Raw genomic sequence first — 23354 nt, forward strand, 5'->3', positions numbered from 1 at the left:
GACTTGGGTGCCTTTCAGATGAAAATAAATTGGAAGATGTGGTCCAACTGCAAATGAGCATTCAGTGGATAGGATCAGACTAAAGCGAGTCTGGAGAAAAAAACAACATAGTGTGAACATCAGGTCCTCAGCACTGTTGCTCTCTATAAAGGTTCCAGTCAGTCCAGCCTCTCAGTGGAAACGAATGAAGCACACTCAAAGTTAAGGAGTGTCCCTCCTCGTTCCTATCTCTGCCTTTAGTAGCGGAGGGCTCCTGCGGAGCGGCTCCGCTGGCCGCTTTGGAAGCCAGCGGTGGCACCTGCAGGGGCAGGCGGGGCCCGGCCGGCCCCAGTCCCCGCTCGGGGACACGGGGTTCCCTGCTCCGCGCGCGGTCGGCTTTGCCCGAGTTCAGCGGGCTGAGGCTCACGGCTGGAGTGGGTTTCTATTGGGATGTTACCATAGCATCCCAGGGCTTTTACAGTCTATTTGGAAGTCCAAAGGTTTGAAAAGAGTGCTTGAAAGTTTCTGAACTCTGGCAAGTCGCCGAAACGTAATTACACAAAAGACAAAGCCCTGCTGAAAGCAGCGCTGTTCGGAGAAGCAGCACCTGAGTGCTGAGTTCCCAGCACAGCCAGTTCTCAGAGCTGGGGCTGTTTTATCACSGTCTCCTTCCCAACCTTGCTTCTTGCTGCAGTGTGCACGTGCCATCCCACAGGTGCAGGGTGCAGAGCAAGACCCATCTTTCTCATCACGGGCATCTTAAGAGATTTTTTTCCTGTGGTTTGGCCGCTGTAGGGGGCTTACAGAAAAGGAGTGAAGTATCTTGGAAATCTCTACTGCAAAAGTCTCTCTAGATCTACTAGTTGAGCAAGAGCCTTGATTTACTTTTTTCCTCTCCTTTCTGTAGTGGGAAAAGCCATTTTACTAATGGAGTGCCCAGCTGTGCAACAGTTTGTGTGTGAAATGTTTTTGCAGTGACCGAATGAACATCCACTTCAATTTCTCATCCTGATTTCAGCAAGATAAATAAAACCATGTCACCAGTAACCTTGTTCATGTGCTACATTGCTTGCTGCAGTGGCTGTAGAGGGCTAAGGTAACCTTTAATTGTTGTTAGGTCTGCAATCGGAGGCTTTGCAACCTGTAAAGTTGCTGTAAGTAGATAGATATTCTTAAATACTTCGGAGGGGAGAAGCRGGAGTAAGATAAATAAGAACAGAACTTTGTATTTTACCAACTTCTASTTTCACAATGCCCCTTCTAAGTGCTGGAGGATTAAATCAGAGCTTATTGAGATCCCCAAGGTTGTTCATCAGTCTGTTTGCTGATGAACTCTGGCTGTCCACCTTCCTAACACACAAGTTGTGCACTGAGAGGAGGGCAGGGGAAGGAGGGCCCAGCAGCCCCAAGGGGAGAATTTTAGCAGCTGTTAAACTTGCTTGATTTTTGGTTCTAAGCTAAGCTTGTTGCCTTACTGTTGATGTCTTGCTTACTTAAGCCWGTCCTCTGGGACAGCAGCTTGTTTTATTTCCATGTCCAAGAGAAACTGGCAGAAACATCTGTTCATGGATATCATAACTAATGTGTTGATCTTGCTGGAATTCCTGCAGTAGCTTTTGATCGTCCTAGTTCCTTTTTCTTTCCAAAGTGCTTACCTGTAGGCAGTTGTTACTACTTGCCACATCAACAATAATTTTTCATATCTGGGCCATTGTTAAGAAAAAGTAGGCCAAGATTTTTGCTGAGATCTATCCCTTATAAAAAGGTTTCAAAACACATAGTAGGATGTAACTGTTCTTGTCTCTAGTAGTGATCTTGAGACCAGATCTGCCGGGGACCAGATCTGCTGATTTGTTGGGAGGCTGCTGGATAGCTCCATCCTGCACTGCAGGAAGTGGCCCTTTCTTTTGAGCTGTGCATTCACAACAGACAAACCTAACTTATAAGGTGGTGTCTCTAAAAAGTGGTATCCTAGTAGGGATACAAACTTATGCCTGCAATGCTTTCAGATTTCAGCTTTTGGAACAGTTTGGAACAAAATTTGGAACAAAATTTTGGAACAAAAAACCCAAAATAGCCAGTGTACAGCTAAATAAAGTCTTACAGGCAAGGCTTGGGAATAAAAGCAGTACWCTGCCTCTTTTACTCCCCTAGCTGRCGGCGCTTGGCTGGCAGCACCCCGAGGTGTGCTCAGCTTCCAGCACATCCACCCACTCTTTCAACTGGGTAAGCAACAACAAATGATATCATACCCCTCTGCCTGCTGGGTTTAGAGCCATCACGTGCTGAAAATGCAAGTGGCTCGAGTTCTCACTTATTAGGGCTAAAAAGTAATAGAGTTGGGCTGTCTGCTGTGAGTTAATAGTATGTTACCTTCACGTCTGGACCTTTCCATTATAGTTGTGCCAGCATCTGCTTCCAGACTTTGCATGTTCTCTAGTTGTTCTGAACACTATAATTTGGTGTGTTTAGTTATAGCATTTTGCAGCTAGCTCTCCCCTCTTCTTTTTCAGATTAAAACTTCCTGGAGTATTCCTTCTCATTCCYTCTGGCCTCTCTACAACTGTGCCCTTCCTTTTTTTTCTCTTGTTTCTCATCTCCTTTCTTCAAGCATCKCCTTTCTTCTCCTCTTGTACCATTTTTGTATCTCTTTTCTCCATCAGAATCCATCAGCAAAACAATGGAAGTGGGGAAAGAAGGATGTCTTGCAGGCTATGGCATGTAATGACAAGATCTGAAATGTCATTTCCAGCTCTGTCACAGTCACCTTGTAGGTCCTCAGGCCCCTTTCCCTCCCCGAGTACCCTTCACTCTGAAGCAGCTGCAGCACCTTGTGGTGGATGCTCTTCATTTACAACATGCTCATGGGGACTCTTTCCTCTGCCTGTGGCATATTTTGAGCAAGCAGATGAATTGTTTTTTAAAAATATCCTGGGACAAAGGCTGCACCTTCCTCTGTTTTGTACACGTTGGTGTGTGAAAAAAGGTTTCAAAAATAGGAAGTAATATGTTTGTCCACAATGTTCACAGAAAGAGTATTCCAGGACTCAAAAGTCAGGAGTATGACTTAGTATTGATTTAATCATTTGTACTTCTGTTGCTTGGATTGCATTTCGTCCTGGATAGGAGGACTAGAAATGTTGTTCTGCATTTTAACTGTCAACAATTGGCAAAAAAAAAAAAAAAAAAAAAAAAAAAGCATTTATTTGCATTTTGTTGAGAGAGGGGAAAAAAAGCAAGTATTTTGAGACTTATGTGAACAATTGAACTCATATATATATTTTTAAAGCATTGCACAACTTTTTAATGGTGTTTAACTCTGGTATGATCCTCTAAAATGAGACCCTTTTCTATAGTGTAAAGGGTAAAGTGATTTAAACTAGCTTACAAACCAGGAGATGATTTTAAAATTGCATACCGAGGAGGCTCCCAATTACCCCGGGTTTTTGTCTGTTGTGGAGATGCTACCTATGGAGATGCTCTGCTGTGATGAAAGATAAACCTGGATCTTTTCATTAACAGTCTGCCATGGGAGAGAGTTAAGCTGCTGTCCCAAGTGAATCTTTTTAATTATCTCTCTGGAGTGTTTAAAAGCTTTGTCCCACTTGCAAGATGCAGAGTGAAGTGCACAGCATCCAGCTCTGAGGCAATCYGGCCATTGTACCTTTGCTGGATAATGTTTGTATTTGCATTTCTATTGTTCTTGCTTGTTGAGCTTCCCCATGCCCAAAGGAGAGCTTCTTAAACTTCAGAGAAACCTGTATTTTTTAAGGGAAAATAGGTATTTACCATAATAGTGAGCATTAGCCAAAGTGCTTAGAATGCAAATATGAGAAATTTGTACTAAGATATGAGAATGGGCAAATCAAATTGGCTCTCCRGCATCATGACCAGCTCTTTTTTTTTGTTTTGTTTTGTCAAAATGGAATGCAGAAATGACCCCTTTCAGCACTGGTGCAAGWGCCATTTAGAGAGATATCAATCTGCGTTTCCTGAAAGCTAAAATCTGTTTTATACATCCAAAACAGTCAAGTTTCAGTAACCTAAAAATGAAAATCTTGAAACTTYTGTTAAGGAGGATTTTTGGTGGTTGTTGCTGTGGCTTCAGGGAAATCTGGCAAGAATAACAATGAAGTCTAAAATGCACAAAGACAGAGGGCATCTGCTGGTCACACAAACAACCGGTAACTCGTGGCCAGCAATTTGCCAATGGTTTGGTCTCAGAACTTGAAGTGGCTCTTGGACACTCCTTGCTCTGGGATCCTTTGGACTGAATTGGATTTTTACAACCCCCTAATTAAATTCCAGTGGGTGGTTTTTGCAAATAGACTTCTCTCTAGAGAACCAGTGGATATAAGCTATAATAAAGTTCAGAGATTTGGTTTCACAAAATGTAACTGCCAGTGTTTTYTCTTGCGACCGTTCCAGCTGGCCCTTGAACATTGACATGGGTTCAGCTTTCTAATGTTCTTTTCTTTTGACTTTATCTCCACAGTTTTAACAGTGTTCGTCAAGGAACGCACATTTTGTTCCGCGAATTCAGCTTTGTCCAAGCTACCCCCCACAACAGGGCATCTTTTCTTCGGACCTTTTGGAGATGTTTCCGTACAGTGGGGAAAAACGGAGGTGAGTTTTCCAGCGTGAGTTGCTCTCCTGTTGCGTTAGCACCAAAATGGCTTGCTGGCCTATAAATGCAGTACAAATACTGACACAGCACACCTAATACGCTATTGCTGCAATAGAGGGACACCATCACCGGAGCTCATGGAATATTTAAAAATTCCCGAAGCATAAACTGGCACGGAGCACCTCATTATGAGCACTACTTCCAGTACAGAATAGCATGTCAGGCAGTTCTGAGAGAGGGTATCTGCGGGCCTGTGCATGACTGTGAATGCAGGGAGGTCAGTGGATGGGATTGGGGGTGGCAGACCTGGAGATGGGTAGAATTTGGGATGTGAAGTATGATGGGAAGAGGTGCTGAGAACACAAGCAGTGGAGGTAGGGAGTGCTCTGACTGGGAGCTATGGAGGAGGCAAAGCCTGTGACGGTGTCTGGCTGCAGGGTGAGGGCTGCTGGCCACCCAGCTGGGCCTGAGCTGGCCCTGGCAGGGCTCCTGGATGACACTGCAGGGCGCTGATGGCTGTGAAACGGGGAGCACTGACAACTGTGCGGCCTCTTCCYCCAACTCCACCCATGAGGAAAAGGTTCCTATGTCAACAAAAAACTACTGAGCACAGTGCTATGTTGTTTAGCTATTTTTATGCTGCAATCTTATACTACACATTAGGTATTGAATAACCCACCAGAACTCAAACTCATGTAACTACATGCAACTAAAATTATGTTTTGTTTTATTTTTTAATTCATATTCTAAGTAAATATACTGGATGTTGCTATACAAATATGAGTTTTAAAGTGGTTTTTTTTTTGTTTTATCTCATTGTTTCGGGCTATTCAGAAATGCTTCTTGATGGACAGACAAGCATGATATTTCTCTAAATACAGATAAATCATTGCCTTCATGGCCAAGCTTTGCAAGACTTCTGCTCACAATGAACAGAGTTTCCAAAAATATGAATAGGGCAATGACTTTTTTTTGACATATTCTGCCCTGGCACTACCATTTTAGATCCTTGAGAAATTACAACATCCTAACTAAGTACAACGAAATCTATAATCTACTACTGAAATGAATGGATGTGCTCCTTGTAGAATCTGCTTGTCAGTAGGAGGTAAGTTGTTAGGTTCTAAATCAGTTWTATTCAGGACTAACATTTTTGATAACTCAGGTAAACTGTATTGTACTAATCTAACCAGCATGCAATGAAGACACGATTTGAGGTTAGATCATAGGAAAGATGCCATGCAGCTTTCTAGAGCATATTTCTGTATGACAGTTCAGAAACAGCACTGARGTTATTCACCAAAGCTGCAGCTGTTGCTAATAAAACATTGAGAAGCAGCTCTTTGATGGGAGGTATTCACTGCTGCATGTTCAATGTAAAATCTCACACAGATTTTTCTTCACTTACCTAGCATCTCACTGCAGACAGGTAATGGATCATACAACAAAAAATAACTTGATGAATCTGGAATTAGGAGCAGTACAGCTCTGCTTAACACTGATATATTGCTTCTGAGACCCCYACTCTCTGCATTCAGTACACTATGTTGTGGAAATGGATACTTGTTCATGAAACTGACATTTCAACAGAGTATTTGTGTGCAGAAAAAGAGGAAAATATGTGCTGGTTACCTCTATACCAAGATTCTGCTCTTCTGGTCCGKTTTTTTCTCCAGGTTTCTGTCTGGACAGGCATCGCTTGGTGCATGAGTGTTCTGTCTTTGATTTGTGTCTGCATAGACTGTCAAGCCATTTTTCACCTTCCTTCAGCAAAAGTATTACACTGAGTGACTTTTTATATGTCCCCTGTGTTGTTACTTGTGCTTTTTTAATTGYTTTACTTGAAAAATTTATGTTCCCAATCATCCCTCTCATTTTCTCTGTTTCATTGCAGATTTTAATTTTTGTCTTATAAATGAGTGCTGTCTCTTAGCTCCGTCCATATGGGAGGACAAACTGTATACCTGCTAGCTCTGTGAGGTTATTCCTCAACTTAATAGATGAGTACTTACCTCAAAGCTTGCACCCTGGCTGCGYGAAGCAAGGGAGAATAAGATTAGAGATGTAAGACGATGCAGTTCTCAAGTTCTAGCAACTCAGAAATAATCCTCTCCACTATTGAGTATTTATTTGGGGCTTTGGAAAAGTAGCCTGTATCTCTGGTGGCTCCCAATGATTGAACTGATTGCTTAACCTCACTGCTAGTTGTTCTTGCTCAACAGAAAGAAATTCTCCTTATGGTATTTACTGCTCTGTCTGTCTGTCTGTCTGAAGCATGTCCTGATGTGAAAGATGCACCTTATTCAGCCAGGCTCATTAACCATGAGTTCTTAAAGCTCCAGCAAGAGAAATCTCTTTCTGGTTAGAAATAATGAACATATGTAAGGATTGGTGTCTAYGCAGACCCACTAAATTAAGTTTACTATAATTATTGTTTCTCTTGGGAGATTGCTGTAAATATCACTTTCGTTCTTAATTCCTTCCCCTTTTGAATCATTGGAAAGTAATTTCTTCATGGGGAAGCTTTTGTATTACATTTTTCTGTTTTAGCCCTCCTCTAAGTGATGGTTTCTGGTTACGTTGCCCTCCATATTTCCTTTTGTTTGGAAACTAGATTTTTTCTCCCCTTTTCTCTCCAAACAGAAAATAGAAAAGGCCAGCGGCAGTGGTGTGATAGTAACATAACCAATTCTTCAAAAAGTAAAATAAATAAAAATAGAAATCCTCTTGGATTTTTTTTCTATTTGGTGATATATTGAATGAGTTCTTGTACAGGATTTTCCACTGTTTATAGAACTTRGAAAAGTGAAGAGTCCTGTGTAAAAATATGCGTAAGCATATCTCAGTTTCCACACATAGGGAGAAAATACAATTGAGTTTATTTTAGAATATGATCCAATGTCAAGAAACTGGAGGTGGGTGCTTGACAAGGTTTCTCCTCTCCTTTAAGCACTTGCCAGTGACGTGCAACACCCGTAGTCACAGCTAGCTTGTATGCAGAGAAACACAGAGCATGAGACTGCTCAGCTATCAACTGATTCATCCCAGAGGAAGGCAAAATGACCACAGGTCTTGTCTCCTCTCTGCTTATGCTTAAATTGACCTCTTGGAATCTAKCTGACCTGCTCCTTTGAGATGTCTGCTCCTCAGGACTCTCTAATTAAAATTGTGCTCCCTCAGTTTAAACAGCCCCTGCAGAGTTCTGCTGCGAAGCTGCATAAGGTCAACACATGCCTCTCCCAACCCCCATGGCTTTCATGTCTTGTTGGTTCCCTGTTTTTAATTAAAAAGATTTTTCCTTAAATGCTTTCCAGGCAATTAGAAAAATTTTGCACTGAGAAACTGGTTCCAGGCCTAATATATTGAGAAGTGAACAGAAAATTCAATCAAGACACATCGACACATTTTTTTCTCGAGTCTCAACTTTCTTTGGTGTTTCAGCAGCAGGTCTTTCTTTTTTTTTTCTTTTATTTTTTTTTTTTCTCCCCCTCTCCTTTCCCTCTTCCACTTAAAATTGCCTCTGGCATAAACAGTTGCTGTCTGATTCGTTGCATATAGTCCAGGCAAGGCCTAAGCCCAGGTACAGGGGGTTATGCAGCCAGGCAGGGTGGCTGCTCACCTCATGTACACACAGCGCTGAAGCACAGAMTTGCCACAGAGAAATGGGGGCACGTGCTGCTGGGGATCCTTCGGGGACACTCTCCTACGGCCCCTTCAGACAAAAAGGACTGACATTTCTCCTATCGAAAGAAAATCTTCTCATAAATGTAGTTATTCAAGTTTGTTAGTTTGTGTAACGACTGCCTCTTGGCTTTTGCACTTGAATTCAAGGTGGAAGTCTGGCTGCCTTTGGTCCTGCAAAGAAGACATGCCCCAAGCAAGCAGGCTGGGCCTGTGGGGAGCSGTGTATGGTCTCTGGCTGGTGCTTCTTGGCTAGCCAGGAAGGCCAGAGTGTTGACAGAAACTAAGGACATGTCCTGTCTGTGAGGTGTGTCTAATCTGCAGATGGARAAGAGCTAGGAAAACTGTTGTGCTCCCGGCTTTGCTACTGACAGTGTCATTTTAGTGCACCTCTCCGACCAGATGACTTTTGTAAGATCACAAAAGCCCTTCTGTTGTTTTTGTAATCTTAGTGCTTCCATATATATTTCCTTACATTAAATTTTATCCTCTTTCTCCTTTTTTTTTTCCTGTTTTTCCTCCTTCTTTTTTTTTCTGTCTCTGACTTTTTCTGTCACTTGTAACAGCTGTTATGCTCCTTGTACTTTAGCCAGTCTGTGTCAGTGAGATACATGTAAMAGCACAGTGAGGATTACAGGAAATTTTAGGACTTTCTGCTCTCTCCCTTTTTCTTGTTAAAACCAAATCAGATCTTTGTATTATGTTCTAATAAGAAAGTTTTTATTACTCAGTAAAATCTCCTAGTATATCCTAAACATTATTATATGTGGATTTTAATATAGCATTCTCTGGAAACTCATTTAAAGGCTTCCTCTCCAGACTTTGTGCACTTCGTAGTTGCACTGCCTACAATTATAGCTGTTACTATTTATGATGCATTGATGTAACTGCATCTGGAACCACTGATGACTGAATAATCAGGACAAAGGGTTTCTAAAGTTGAGGAGAAGTAGGCAAGGGATTACACTACAGCAGTGGGAAGGCATCTCTGCAAACATTGCGAGTAAGCTAAAACATCTGCATTGCATAGGTGTAGGATGTATTGCAGTAATTGTACAGAATGGTAGTTGTGCATGGGTCACTGGTCAGGTCTTCTCCCAGCCCCTCCCTGCATTTACTTTATACCTTTCTGTCTATACAGCTTATGAAATTAAATGTTGCATATTAAAGTCATCCTTATCTAATCCATTTTTTTTATTTGTAGTATTGTGGGTTTTTTTTAACTGCTTCTCTGAAAATGCTTATCTTGATTTCCAAGCACTTTTTCATCTTCATAACTTTGTATTCTATATGCATATCTTCCTAAATATACTCTTYCGTGAGAAACAGTAAGCATTTCTGRTTGTTTTGTCATTGGCAGATGTAACYGATGTGCTCTTTACACACATTTTGTCCCAGTTAGGGTGAAACATTTAAATGAGCTTATACAAACAGTGATCATTGTTGCCCTCTAATTGCTCAAAATTCAGCCGTTAATTATTATTGCCATTTGTTTTGCAGTTTCCTGGCAAGTTGCCCATCCATATGACAGTATTCTTTTTCAAACCAACTTAAATAAATTATTTTTTCAATTAGGTTATTTAAGACTCCTTTTTAGATTCCAATAGATTCCAGCCTGGAGAATTAGTAATCCAAAATACAGGGAAGTTGCTTGGAACAAAATTAGTTATATGTTGAGTGATTAGGCCTAGAATTCTGCAAGCTCCATATTTCTTCCATTAAATGGACTTGGCCAMGCTTTCCACTCACTTGCACAGAGTCCCAGGAGGTGATCTTGGTCTGCACACTGCTTATGCATAGRCAACAATCCAGCAGAAGGTCTTGGAGGGATTAGTTTCATTAACTAGTGGGTTTTATGATGTTTCTGGTCTRCTCTTCAGCAACAGAGATTCTACAGGAAAAGGCAGTAGAGAAGGAAGATTAAAATTTTGCTTTCTCTTGATTCCTTATTGTGTGCAAAGAGGCTGTAAGAGAATTTGTGTTCAAGAATAAGAGCCTCTGTGAAGCCTCAATCTGCTTTCAATCCATTTTTTTGGCTCTTAATCTGTCTTGAGATTTGAAAGTGTGTGAACTGAAGAAAGAACTACTTTCAGTCTTCTCATTAAACSTCAAAGCATATTTTTCTGCTATTGCTATTGGTTTCTAATATATGTCTATGCTGTGTAATGCAGTATTTATATAGCTCTCCCAATGTGCTGGGTATCATAAGTGAACAACATATCTACCCTTTCTCTCTGTCTTTTTTTGGATTATGAATATGGACAACGGCAATCTCTGCCCTCTCTGTTCCTCCCCTCCAGCAACCCTTTATATTCACAAAAATATTAAGTGAAGTTATTATGCTAAAAATAAATGTACTAGTGCCATTTCTTTTGGGGAACTGATTTTTCACCCTGGCTCTAGGGAGACTCTTTATCGACATGAGCTGAGTCTCGGCCTCTCTAACTGAGTCGCCAAACTCTCAAGGTAAGTGGTACTTATAACCTCATCATCTCTCTGGGAGTTCCTCCTCCAAACTTTGGGTTGAGGTCTTTGCCTACCTGCAGGACGCCCCTGTTCCACTAAAGCTGTGATGTTAAATTAGTGTGGCCAACCCACGCAGCTGTGTTTGACTGTAGATATTCTTGTGCAAATTTTCTTACCTAGGTAAACTTCTGAGCCTGGTTTAAATCAATATTGTTATGAATAAAGAAGTATATGATTTAAAAGATTAATGTATTATGCCTTGTTATGCTTCCTTCAAGAATCCTGGATGAGGATCAGTAGAAATGATCTGCTTACTTACAGAAAGTACAGAAACGGAGTGTCTAAAGTTTTAAAAGTCTTCGTTTTCATAAAGGAAGGGGACAAGTTAAGAAAGGTGATATTTTTCTGAGTGGAATTTCAAWTCCTCCTCTTTTGTTCCAGTGCCTGACAGGATAAATTTAATTCTGAACTATGTTCTCCCTCTCCCCTTCACCTCTTTATCTACTCACTTTTTTATTATTTGATCTAATCTTCCTGCCATTTTTTGAGTTTATTCTAATCACGTGTTTCTCAAATATTTGTTTTCTGCTAGCTTGGTATCTGCTTGTCTCTTAATACTTTTTCTCCCTACCTTTCCAGACAGARTCAACCTATTGCACATTCCAAGCCATCATTTTTCTCCAGTCAAATGTCCCATCTGTTTTTTCCAGAATAACTCCTGTGTTGTCTGAAAGGAAGTCAAGCACACGGTGCTTTTGGTGTGATGCTGTCTGTGAACCACTAACTTCCTCTCATCCCTACTCTCCGTGCTGTTAATTCCTTCATTTTTGCCTGCAGTCGCAGAGGGATTGCTATGCTGAGTTAAATTGTAATGCAAAACATACTAGCTAATGTGATTGGGATAAGAACGCTAATATTGGAGCTTCTTCCTGAAATAATTTTATTTTTTCTGTTTACTCTGCTTGGAAGTTTCTCTCCTCAGCCCTCAAAATRACTGAGCTTGTGTCATTAAGGCAGGTAGAGGTGCCCTGTGGTTTCCTCTTGTGTCAGACAGAACCTCAAGTGCGATATATTCATTTCCAAATGATGATTAATGATACYGTTTTTCTCTACCTGCTGTCTGAGGATCTCCAAGTGTTTTACAAGTGTTAAGGAATGAAGCCTCCCAAAACTCTTGTCAATACCATTTTTGCTGTACATCTACCTGAAGTGAAACAAAGAAAAAGTTGAAGTTAATTTAGTCAGAAGTAAAACTAAGTTCTTTGACCTCATGATGTCAGTTATTGTATTTAGCAAAGTTATATTTGCTTTATGGATAGATATAGGCTTCTTTTGCTTTGAGGCAAGGAGGACTAATGCCTATATAACACTATAATATGGTTTCGATAAATTGGTTGTGATAAACTTGTCTCTCTTTTCATTTCTAAAAATGTGAAAGTCATTATTCCCTCATTCAGAACAATAGATTGCTGTGTATGACCTAGATAGGGTGCAGTGATGTATTTTTAGTACTTCGTTTGACCCCCTTGACTATTTGACCCCCTTGATTATAACCCCTTGACTATTTGTTTTTCTAGGCAAAGTCTTCAGAACCAAATAGAAGTCAGATTCTCAACCCCCAGTTGAGACTCAGCAAGTTGATCATCTGTATTGTAGAACCACATTGTTACTGTCACTCTTGTAATAATCCTTCTCTATTTGAGGAAAAAAATGGCAATTACACACGTATGTATTAGTACTATATACCATTTCTGAAAGTATTTGGCTCACATGTTTTCTGTTGATTAGATTCAGCACTTTGTTTCCCCATTATAATAGTCGCTAGCTTCTAACACAAAATTGGCAAGAGATTTTCCCTTTTGAAAAAGCTCAAAATAGAAACTACTTTATATGCTTGAATATCTTCTTTTTTCATCTTCCCTCATTGTAAATTCGGAATATTTTCCTTTTGTACAAAGGTTGCTATCTCCTGTTGTTTCTTCGTAGCTTCAAAGTACCAACAAGTACAGTCTTGATGGAGCATGTTTTTCTTGAAGGGACCACCTTATAAAAAATAGTACTGTTCTTTCCCCTGAGGTCCAGTTTGCTAAGTGTGTTTCACACAACGTCTAGCGAAAGTTTTCCCAAGCAGCTCCGTTCTGTGGAGGGCCGTCTGCCAGAGTTCTTCTATTTAAATGAGAATACAGACACCTGAGTTTGGATCTGGCCACGTGATGCCTCACTGCTTATCTGGAAATACAGGTTTAAAACTGAGCTTTGGAGCTCAGACCCAGCAAAGTGGCATTTTTGTCATCTGCTCTAAAGAGGCTGCTGTACTGGGAACGAGATGTAGTTGCATGGATGTAGCTAGAGTCAAGGCTAAAGAACAGCTGTTGGAGCTGCCTTTTGGAACTAAAGCAAGAGCCCCTATAATAACAAAAGGACATATCTTGGAACAGGGTTTATAGTGTAATAGCCCAGRTGTAACCTGTGTGAGAAAGATTTGTATGAAGGACAGTTGGAAGAAAGAGAACACCTTTGAGAAGTTGGACTTCATTCACAGGATGTATAGAGGAATTTAGGTTGGAAGGGACCTTGCAAGTCACCTAGTTGGTCCCGCCTCTGCATAGGCCCAGGTTGCCAGGGCCATCCCCAGGTCAGTTCAAGCCTGGGACCTTCTCAGCCTTTCGGAGCAACCTGTCCCACTGGCTGACTCCTCTGGTTGGATAAACCATTTTTTTCCTAATAACTAATCAAACTTTTCCTTCTGCAACTTGAGTCCATTGCCTCTTGTGCTATCAGAATACAAATGTAAGGCCCAAGCTAGAAGCCACGTCTACTGACTGTAGTCAGCAGAGTTAACTCTCACCAGAGAGTGGCTAAGCCGTAGGGCAGTTCTGAACAAGTAGGATGGCATCCTGCCATCAGGTGAATCACTTTCCGGGAATCTTTCACTGGATCAGGAGTTTAGGTAGAGTGGCCTTTTCACTGGGGGCACATTCTCTGTTATTGCACTTCAGTTTCCTGCTTCCCAATCTGTAATGCTCATGAGTAGACCTGTTAGGAAAGGGGTTGTTGATTGTGATGCTTTACCTCCCCTTACGATTCTTTTGCAAATTTTCTGTCTAAAGTATCCCCTAAGCAAAGAAAAGACAGTCAATACTCTATTAAATCATATTAGATTGATAAGAATTTTTTTAAAAATAATAAGTTTATCATCTGTTGAATTCTTTCCTTTGGGATTCTAGCTAAGAAATCCTACAAATCTAATATTATTGGGAAAAAAAATTACTCAAATGTGATTTTTTATTTCTCAGACAGTGAACACTGCCATGTTTAGCAGATGCAGCAATCAAACACAGTTACTGAGGGAAGCATCTTTATTTTGAATGCAAATTAGATACTAAAAAGATTATTCATTTTTTACTTTGTCTTCCTCTGCCAGTAAAATGCATCTGTAACATCCTCCCACAGCTATGCATGCATACACACACACATATTCTATTTCCAAGTTCTTATGCTGTTATCAAATAAATTAGAATTGTTGTTGGGTATCCCAGTTACTCTTTCTGATAACAAGTATGGTGTATGTCCTATAAATGAATGCATAGGCAAATAGGTGACACAGAACTGTGTGTCGGGAGTTTTGTGTTGACCTGAAGTGGAAGATGCAGTTTCCTCCCTTCCCCCTTTCTTCATTGTACATAATCTGGTGGAACAAATGTGGGACAAGCAAAGAAATAGAAACTGGCAACTCCTGAATCCTAATCCTGTTAATCTGTATCTTGGGTAAATCACTTAATCACAAGGTACCTTGATTTTCCTATTTATAATGCAGAGTTCCACCTGTTAGATTGAAGTGAATAATCTTTGGCTATGAAAGTTTTGGCTGCACAGGTAAGTGTGAGAGTATTTATGTATCTGTATGTATGATTTGACAGACTCAAGGCCTTAATAAACTCTCGCTTTTTTGTTAAACAGTTGATTTTAGACAGACACACACGTAAACTTTCATTCAGCTTCCTTCCAATAGAATAATTTAACTCTTCTTTAAGTACACAAAAAGGCAGTTTAAGCATTTAAGATGTAAAAGCGTTAATATTGCTCTTCCTTCTCTTCCTTCTCACCACTCCCAGCTGAGATCTTTTTTTTTCCTATGGGAAAAAATTCTGCCTTTTACCATTTTTTTTTTGAGTGATTTTAAAACCTAGTTCCTCAAGAGGGAAGGAAAGACTTTATGATAGTCAGAACTGGATTTCAAGAGCTATGCCTATTCATATGAAAACTAACCAAACCTGCAGAGAGGAAGTATAAAAGCAGAGGCTCTGTTTGTTGTGGTTTGGTTGCTGAAAATGGTCACACATGATATACACCATCATCTTGAGCCTTTTCAGGCCTGGCAGGCTTTTAGCAGAGCTGTGGAAGACAGTTGTTTTTAGCTAGATAGTTGAAATTTGTTGCCTTGCCTTTACACCTTCCTTACTCTCTTTGTGTTTGAGCTTTTATTGTTTATTAAAAAGATTAGTCTTGATCAAATAGAWCTGATACTTAATATATCTGTATTTTTATGATTTTATTTCTGATTGGTACAAGAGGAACACTTAAAATGCAAAATCTCAGATTGCGAAAGTGAGATTGTAAAATCAAATCTTATTACAGTTCTGTTCTGAACATTTTTATGTGCAATATTTGCTTACAATAAAGACAATATTTACTTTTTACTCAATTATAATTACTTGGTAGGGCACAGACCTCGATATTCATTCACCTCTAAGGAACAGTTGTAAGGTATTTTGAAAGAGACTTAGATAAGTGTTAAATTAATCTTGTATTTTAAACAGACTCAAAATACTTTATATTTGCTTATTACTAAGTTGTTACCTCAGAAAATCGGTTGTTCGACTCGTGAATCCATTTGYAGGCAACTTAGCAAAGGATTTTATATAAATCCTAATGTTACACAGCTGCAATCAATTTGAAACTAGTATAATAGTAATTACCTGGAAAGAAATCTGAATCATCTGGGAGTTCACTGAYTCACTAACAAGCTTCTTGTAACCTTGTCCACATGTGTGGAGCACTACCTCTCAAGTCATCACCAGAAGTTGTTCTAAAATATTCTTTTCAGATTCTATTTGCTCTTTGAGGAGATAAAAGAAAAAGTAARTAAATATTCAATGAAATGGCTTATACTTCTGCAGAAGAGATGATTTAAAATAATTATCAGAAAATTGTTTCAAAGCATCGAGTTCTTAAGTTACTGAAGTATTCAGGAGTGACTTTATTTATAGTGTTATGAAACCTTGCTCAGGTAATGTTGGGCTTTAAATGACTTGAAGGTAAGTTTGGATATTCTTCTTGGGGCCTAGACAAAAAATATTTTTGTAGTTGCCTTCTGTGATGCTTTTGAGGACAAAAACAAACAAGTGAAAACAACAAACAAAATTATTCAAGGAATAATTGTAAATGAAAACAACAAATAGAAAATACCTTAGACTTGTTGTCTCTGACTTGCATCTTTTTGTAATTGGTGTTGCAACACTTAATACCTCGTGACTTTGATACGCTGGGAGGGGCTTGTAGACATCTTGATTTTTCTGCCTACGTGTTTATTTCTCCATTGTCAATGGAGAGATTAGCCAGATATTCTTCGTCTGGTTTTCCCCATCTCTCCTTTCACTGCTTCTCTGGGGAAAAAATTTAGAAGTTATTTTTGACTTGGATCACATTACTAATCAGATTTATAACGTAGCCTGTCCAAAAATTGAATTGGCAAACTGAAAGAGCCGTGAAGTGTGAGAGGGAAACAAGTGGAGGTGAGAAATTGTTGGGTTTGTGACCAAAGAGATATGTCTTGATAGTCTATCTATAATTTCAGTGTATAAATTGAAACCTACCTGAAGAAATAGGTAYGCTTGTGTTGTGCTGAATGCTATGTGTATTTGAGCTTTTTATTGTTAAAATTATCAACATGGTTGCTCATAATTTCCTGCTAAGTTTTTTTTGTTATTGTTGTTGTTTAAAAAATTATTTGTGTTAAATGTTCTATCTTTCTATAGTCCCTATGTCCATGTACCTTAATATAAAATCAAGCAACAAGGTGCAAATGTGATTCTAATGGATAACTTTAAAGATATTATCCAACCATTTTAATCAATATATTCTACTTCTCCTTGCCATAATAGTTGTTAGCTAGAACTGATTCTGGTTTTCAGTGTCCCCCCTCATGTTTGGGCACATGCTAAACAGGTACATTCTGATAGAAAAATGGTTTATAATTACCTTGCATCCAGATAGTGCCAGGTGATTCAGAAAGGGCCAAAAGCACCATCCAGGACTGACGGGACCTTGGATTACACCCAACAGGAGGCTCCTTCATTATTTTTGATCAAGTTTTACAATTCTGATAGATTCGGTAGATTCCAAGTTTTTTGCTTGTCGAGAAGTGAGGGCCTCCACCCAGTGTGTTCTACCTGAGTGACAGGTACATTTGAAGATGTTGCTTTGTAAGTAATGCACCCGTGTAGGCTTTGTCCCTCATGCAGATGAAAGTTTTGAAGTTTTGCAGTAGAGAGATTTTCCTTGTTTTGGGGTGGAGAGTGGGGGTAAGCATGGAAATTGCTCCTTTTTTTTTAATTTAATTTTTTTTTGGATGCAACCACCTTCAATTTATAAATACATGAGCAGGCTGGAGCACTGGGGAGTGCCTGTTCCCTAGCACTTGCTGGCAGCTGAGTGCTTGCCTCTTATTGATGGAACAGCTTAATATCTGTATATGAGTTGAAACAGCATCTGAATAACTGGCAGCTGGGTCCTTCTCCCTGTAAAATTGCAGGCATTCTTTTCACATCATGCTATCCTCCCTTGCATTCCCTCATTGGCTTCAGTCCCTGCCTGCAATCTTCTCTTTCAAGGGCAGAGTCTGCCAAGGGTATGTTGGCAAGCAAAGCAAATTCTCCCTCTCTTTGAAGAGCTGGTGTCACTCATTAGCATGTGAGAAGAATGGTTGTAAGTAAACATCAAATTATGTGGAGTTACGTGTAGCGTTAATTCTGGCGATATACACAAGGACATGCAGCTGGCTGGGTGAGGTAGAGATGCCACTATTGTTTAGAAAGAACCATGGGTCTGGTGAAACGCTTGTCACTTTATTCCAGAAGTCCTGCTGTGAATGGAATGACTGATGCTGCTTTTGTCTTAGCATTGCCTCTGGAGTCCTCAGTTTACTGGGCTGATCCTAACAGATGAAAGAGAACCAAGAAAGCGTAAGCGAATGTCCTTTTGAGTTGTCCAATATCCAGATTAAGTGATCTTATTTCTGATGCATTTATGGTCCCTCATGTTATCTTTTTTATGAATAAACACAATATACAAGACTGGTGTTCCACCATGCAGTGAGAATGGGCCTCCCCAACCCAGACAGAGCACTGCAAGTTGGAACCTGTTCTTTTAGAGCTTCTACCTCTGTTACCTTAAAAACAGCATAATTCTGCCCCCCGTTCCCTTTTTCTTTTTCTGCTGACATGGAAATGGTTTTAAAATGCTTTTCTGAGACAAGCAGACTACAGTGCCATGCAGCATTCATAGCTGTTTGTTCAGATTTGCAGAGGAAAAAAAATGACTCAATATGGAAGAGAAAAATATTGTAGTGATGCAGCTTCTGTACTAGAAGATTAAAAGAGGAAGAAGAAACCTGTTCTGTGCAGATGCCCAGGGTAAATCATAAACTGAGGCTGCTTTGAGTGTATCTGTCGTAAATTGTCTGCTTTGAGTGTATCTGAGAGTTCACTAATGCCGTAGTTAAGCTCCAGTTCCACGTCGGCATAGCCAGATGTAAGTGCTGGCTAGCGAGATTCTGCCTTCTCACGTCCTCCTTCTCCCAGCTCCAATCCTTGTCTGATCTCACGCAGGTCTGTTGGAGCAGGCCAGGCTGGCAGAAAGCTGTGCCCTCTGTGTGGTGGTGGTGGAGCGAGCTCTGTGTCGGCACGAGCTGGGGGGCTCTGTGTGGTGCTGGGGCAGCTCATCGTGTTGGGGAGCCGTGGGCAAGCGCAAACCCCTCACAAAGCTTATCAGTGCAAAACTTGTGGTGCTGGCAAATCTGGCCTTGACGTACAGGTCAGACTGGTGATCATGCTTGACCTCGCGTGAGAGAGTGGTTGTCAATGGTGCGGAGTCCAGCTGGAGGCCTGTACTTAGTGTGTCCCCCAGGGATCAGTTCTCGGTCCGGTCCTGTTCAACTTATTCATTAACAACCTGGATGAAGGGCTGGAGTGCTCCCTCAGCAAGTTTGCCGACGATACCAAGCTGGGTGGAGTAGCTGATAGCCCTGAGGGCTGTGCTGCCATCCAGAGGGACCTGGACAGACTGGAGGACTGGGCGGCGAGAAACCTCATGAGGTTCAACAGGGGCAAGTGCARGGTCCTGCACTTGGGGAGGAATAACCCTGGACACCAGTACAGATTAGGAGTGGACCTGCTGGAGAGCAGTCCCGCAGAGAGGGACCKGGGTGTCATGGTGGACGACAAGTTGACCATGAGGCAGCAGTGTGCCCTGGTGRCCAAGAAGGCCAACGGGATCCTGGGGTGCATTAAGAAAAGCGTCTCCAGCAGGTCGAGGGAAGTGATCATCCCCCTCTACTCAGCCCTGGTGAGGCCACATCTGGAGTACTGTGTCCAGTTCTGGGCTCCCCAGTACAAGAGGGATGTGGAGCTGCTGGAAAGAGTCCAGCGCAGGGCTACCAGGATGATCAGAGGCCTGGAACATCTGCCCTATGAGCAAAGGCTGAGAGAGCTGGGTCTGTTCAGCCTGGAGAAGAGGAGGCTGAGGGGGGACCTGATCAGCGTGTATAAATACCTCAAGGGAGGCAGTGAGGAGGAGGGGGGCAGCCTCTTTTCAGTGGTGGGCAGGGATAGGACTAGAGGAAATGGCTTCAAACTGAAGCATCGGAAGTTCCACAGGAACTTAAGGAAGCATTTCTTCACTGTGAGGGTGACAAAGCACTGGAACAGGCTGCCCAGAGAGGTTGTGGAGTCTCCTTCTTTGGAGATCTTTAAAACCCGCTTGGACGCAGCCCTGTGCCACGTGCTCTAGGTGACCCTGCGTGAGCAGGGGGGTTGGACTCGATGACCTCTGAGGTCCCTTCCAACCTTCAGCATTCTATGATTCTAATACCATTGAATTTACTACTGTTTTCTTTTAAATCTTCCTTTAGAGAGCGATAGACTTGTGGGGTTTATAGTCAGAAAGTATCATTCGGCCATGTGGTCTGACCTCGATAGCACATCATTAAACTTCACTTAGTAACACCAGTATTGAGCCAAAACACTTGTCTGACTGAAAAATAATTTGCATATGTTGCAGGAGGGTATTCAGGTCTGATTAAGTCATGTGCCGCTGAAGGGGCCGGAGGGCCCCTGGGAAAAGCAGCGGCAGGAAGCGCGGGGCCGTTGGTGCTGCCAGAGCAATTAGGCTGGAGCGCAGCCCGGTGCCCGTGACGGCCTGAGCCGTTGCGGGAAGGCGGCCCCGCTGGGAAGAGCAGGAGATGAGTGTCCAGGAGGCCGCTCCGCCTGCACCCGCTGCAGCGCGGGCGGGAAGCGCGGCCTGCGGCGCGCGTGCAGCAGGCTCTGGGTGCTCCCTTGTTGCTTGCAAAGACCCGCGGCCATAAGAGACAGGCCAGATAAGAAAAAAACTATGTCCTAAGAGAGGAGCAAGGTCATCAGTGATTTCGATGATAAGATTTGTTCTGCAAGAAGCCGTCATATCCAAAGGTTTCCTTAACTTTGAACTGTAGCGTATCATAGGGCCTAGTGAAATCCGACTTCTGGACACTCTACTACATTCGCAACTTTAATTTACTTTTTTCTTCGCAACTAAGAGAAAACTTTAAGTCTTTAATGATGAATGATTATTATCACCTTAAAAAAATGTATTTTTAAAAAGTTTGCAAATACTATGTTCATTTAAATAATATATCAAAGTCAGTCTATTATCATTCTTTTTCATAAGCCAAGTAAAATATTGCCTTGAATCTCTCTCTGTAATGCATATTTTGCACATGATCATTTTTGCAGCCTCTTCTGACTCCTTTCCAGTTCGCATCCCTGAGCCACGAACATTTCAAACCAGTCAAACGCTGGTACTACAGCCTCTTTACTCGGCATTGCTGTTACCTGTGTGGGGACCATGTAATCCTCTCAATCATCTTATTCTGAGTGTTTGAGTTTAGCTTACTCTCCAGTTATCTTCTCAGAAACTTTACTCAGGTGGAGCCCCTGTGTTCTCAGTTTCTAGTTGTGTGGCTTCACACGTGATGATACTGTAAGTTGGATGTAAGCCAACTAAGAGAATGAACCTTTCCTATATTGCCGATTTTTTAATCCTTTAAAAATTTCCTCAGTTCTATATAGTTCACAAATGCTCTCATTAACTTTTGTTCTATTCCCAGAAATTAATTAAAAAATTGCTCCACAAAGTTGAACTCTGAGCATGTTCTTGGGGCATCCCAAAAGAAACATGTCTTCTAGATGGTGTTTGCCTGTGCTCATTCTGACACATAACAGTTATTCTGCTGATGTGAGTGGTGCTTGCTTTGTATCTTTCTAATTTTATAATCAAAATACTGTTGAATATAAAGTGCAGTGTCTTTGAAAGCCTAATTGCTGACACTTTTTAATATAGAGACCTTTGTTCCCATTTGAAAAGACAATTCAGCAAGTTCTTTTATTTTCATGGTTACTAGTAATTAACTGATGAAGTCCAGTATTGTCTATTTGATTATTTTGCCAGGGACTGCTGTCAAGCTGGCCATGGTATAAATATCTGGGTCATCTCGATTGGTGCCGGGGGGATGGTAGCCCCTATTTGTACATCATGCTAGTACTGGCTGGTGTTGCTACGTGCTCCTGTTGGGTAGCCAGTGCAGTCAGAGGAAGCCCCTGATCTATCTTTAAGTGTTAACACAACTTCAGCTTTCTTCTAGCTGCAGAATTTCCCCGATGTTTCTGGACTTTGAAAATCAACTCCTAGTAGCGCTGAGAGCTTCCCAGGCAACTCTCTTCAAAATCCTGAATTAGGAAGATCTATTTTTGAATTTTTTATACTTTTAAATACCACTACTGACATCTTTCTAAACTATTCCTGAAATGAGCAATGTTTTCCATCATATGGAAGAACAAGGTAGCTCATAACACAATGGATTGTGTAACATACAGCAAGTCCATTTTCCAAACACTTGTTTTGTTTTTACTTCCTTGAGTAAAATATCAAAGAGAACTGGCATTTCCAGGCTTTTCTGTCAATGTACGTGCTGTCTCTGATTTCTTTTTATCCCCTAAGTGATGCCTGTTTCATTTTGTTTCTCTTCTAATTTTCTACAAAATCCTGGCTTCCAGCTTACATTTACTGCATTAGCAGACTCTTTTTTTCCATTGTATTATTTATTTTTATAGTCCTAGAGAGTCCAGGGAAGATGTCTATGTCATCTACACCGTACATCAGTTTTACTTCTTGCCTTCCAGTTGAAATACACCAGAGAGGTAGTTAAAATACTGCCTGTGTTTTGATGGAGAGCCTAGATGTGTTGTATTCCTCATTGTATTATATAGGAGATATTCACTATCACTGTACTCAAAAGTATTTAAAGGGTTATTACCTATGAGYGGGATAATTCCCTTTCATCCTTATTTTACTCTTTTGGGTGGGAAAGTAAGTGTGATGTCGAGCCCCAGAAGCAGGACTTTCAGTTTATTCAAGTTAGAGTACTTTATGGTAACACGGGTTGCTATTCATAAATTTCAATAATAAATCTTCTAAATAGCGATAGAAACCACAAGTAAAAGCAAAATATGCTTTATGTTGGCATGTCAATCCAAGTGTGGGTGGATTTTCAGAATTTTGTAACTCTTCAGCTATTAATAATCTGTTCTATACAGAGAAGTCTAATCTGGTAATTTTGAAATTAATTAGTACACTTTCAACCACCTGATAATCATGAGTAACTCTTAGAAAAAGAAAAAACAAACAGAACTTCAAAAGGATAAGCAGTGCCATTACCAGGAAAGAAAATTGCCTCGCTTGGAAAACCTTAAGGCAGACATGGCACTTCTGAAGGAGACGCACCTTTCCAAGTTGAACACAAATGCGCAGAGAGACAGGGTGGAACTAGCTGCATTTAATGACTTTTTAGCCCAGAGCAAGGGATGTTCCTATCTTTAATAAAACTGTTTAAAAGTCAGCCCCTGAACGCTACAAAACAGAGTCTTAGACCATTGCTGAATTCCAAAGTGCCTGGTTTAAAGATTCATTTGTCCTTAATTAAGATCACCCTCAGTTTCTTCAGATGGCAGCTAATAGAGGATACACTGGAGCACATAACTGAAGGCATCTGGCTTTTGTCCACTAACTTTAGTATGAGACTTTACTTTTGTAAGAGATTCTTCAGTAGATAAATTCAGAATGATTTATCCCTGTAGTTCTCTAGCTATAATAACTATAAGCTATTTCCATAATGATTTAGAATTGCATGATGCAGGAGATAGTTAAAAGTGCTCTCCAGGAGATTAATTTCCTGCTTTTTCACTAGCCATTACTTTTTTTTTTTTTTTCTCCAGAATATTTTGGATTT

At 40.8% G+C, this 23354-nt stretch overlaps 1 protein-coding gene across 1 annotated transcript in view; it reads left to right on the forward strand.

Annotated features, from left to right (window-relative positions):
- Window positions 1-23354, forward strand: part of CUNH11orf49 (chromosome unknown C11orf49 homolog) — a 76545-nt gene that overhangs the window by 22303 nt on the left and 30888 nt on the right. The window contains exon 3 of the mRNA XM_026035146.1: window positions 4475-4605. Coding sequence (XP_025890931.1) covers window positions 4475-4605 — 131 coding nt within the window. The remainder of the gene's footprint in view (window positions 1-4474; window positions 4606-23354) is intronic.

Source organism: Nothoprocta perdicaria, unplaced genomic scaffold (assembly GCF_003342845.1).
Source record: "Nothoprocta perdicaria isolate Ctin4 unplaced genomic scaffold, notPer1 scaffold_156, whole genome shotgun sequence".
NCBI classification, from domain to species: Eukaryota; Metazoa; Chordata; class Aves; order Tinamiformes; family Tinamidae; genus Nothoprocta; species Nothoprocta perdicaria.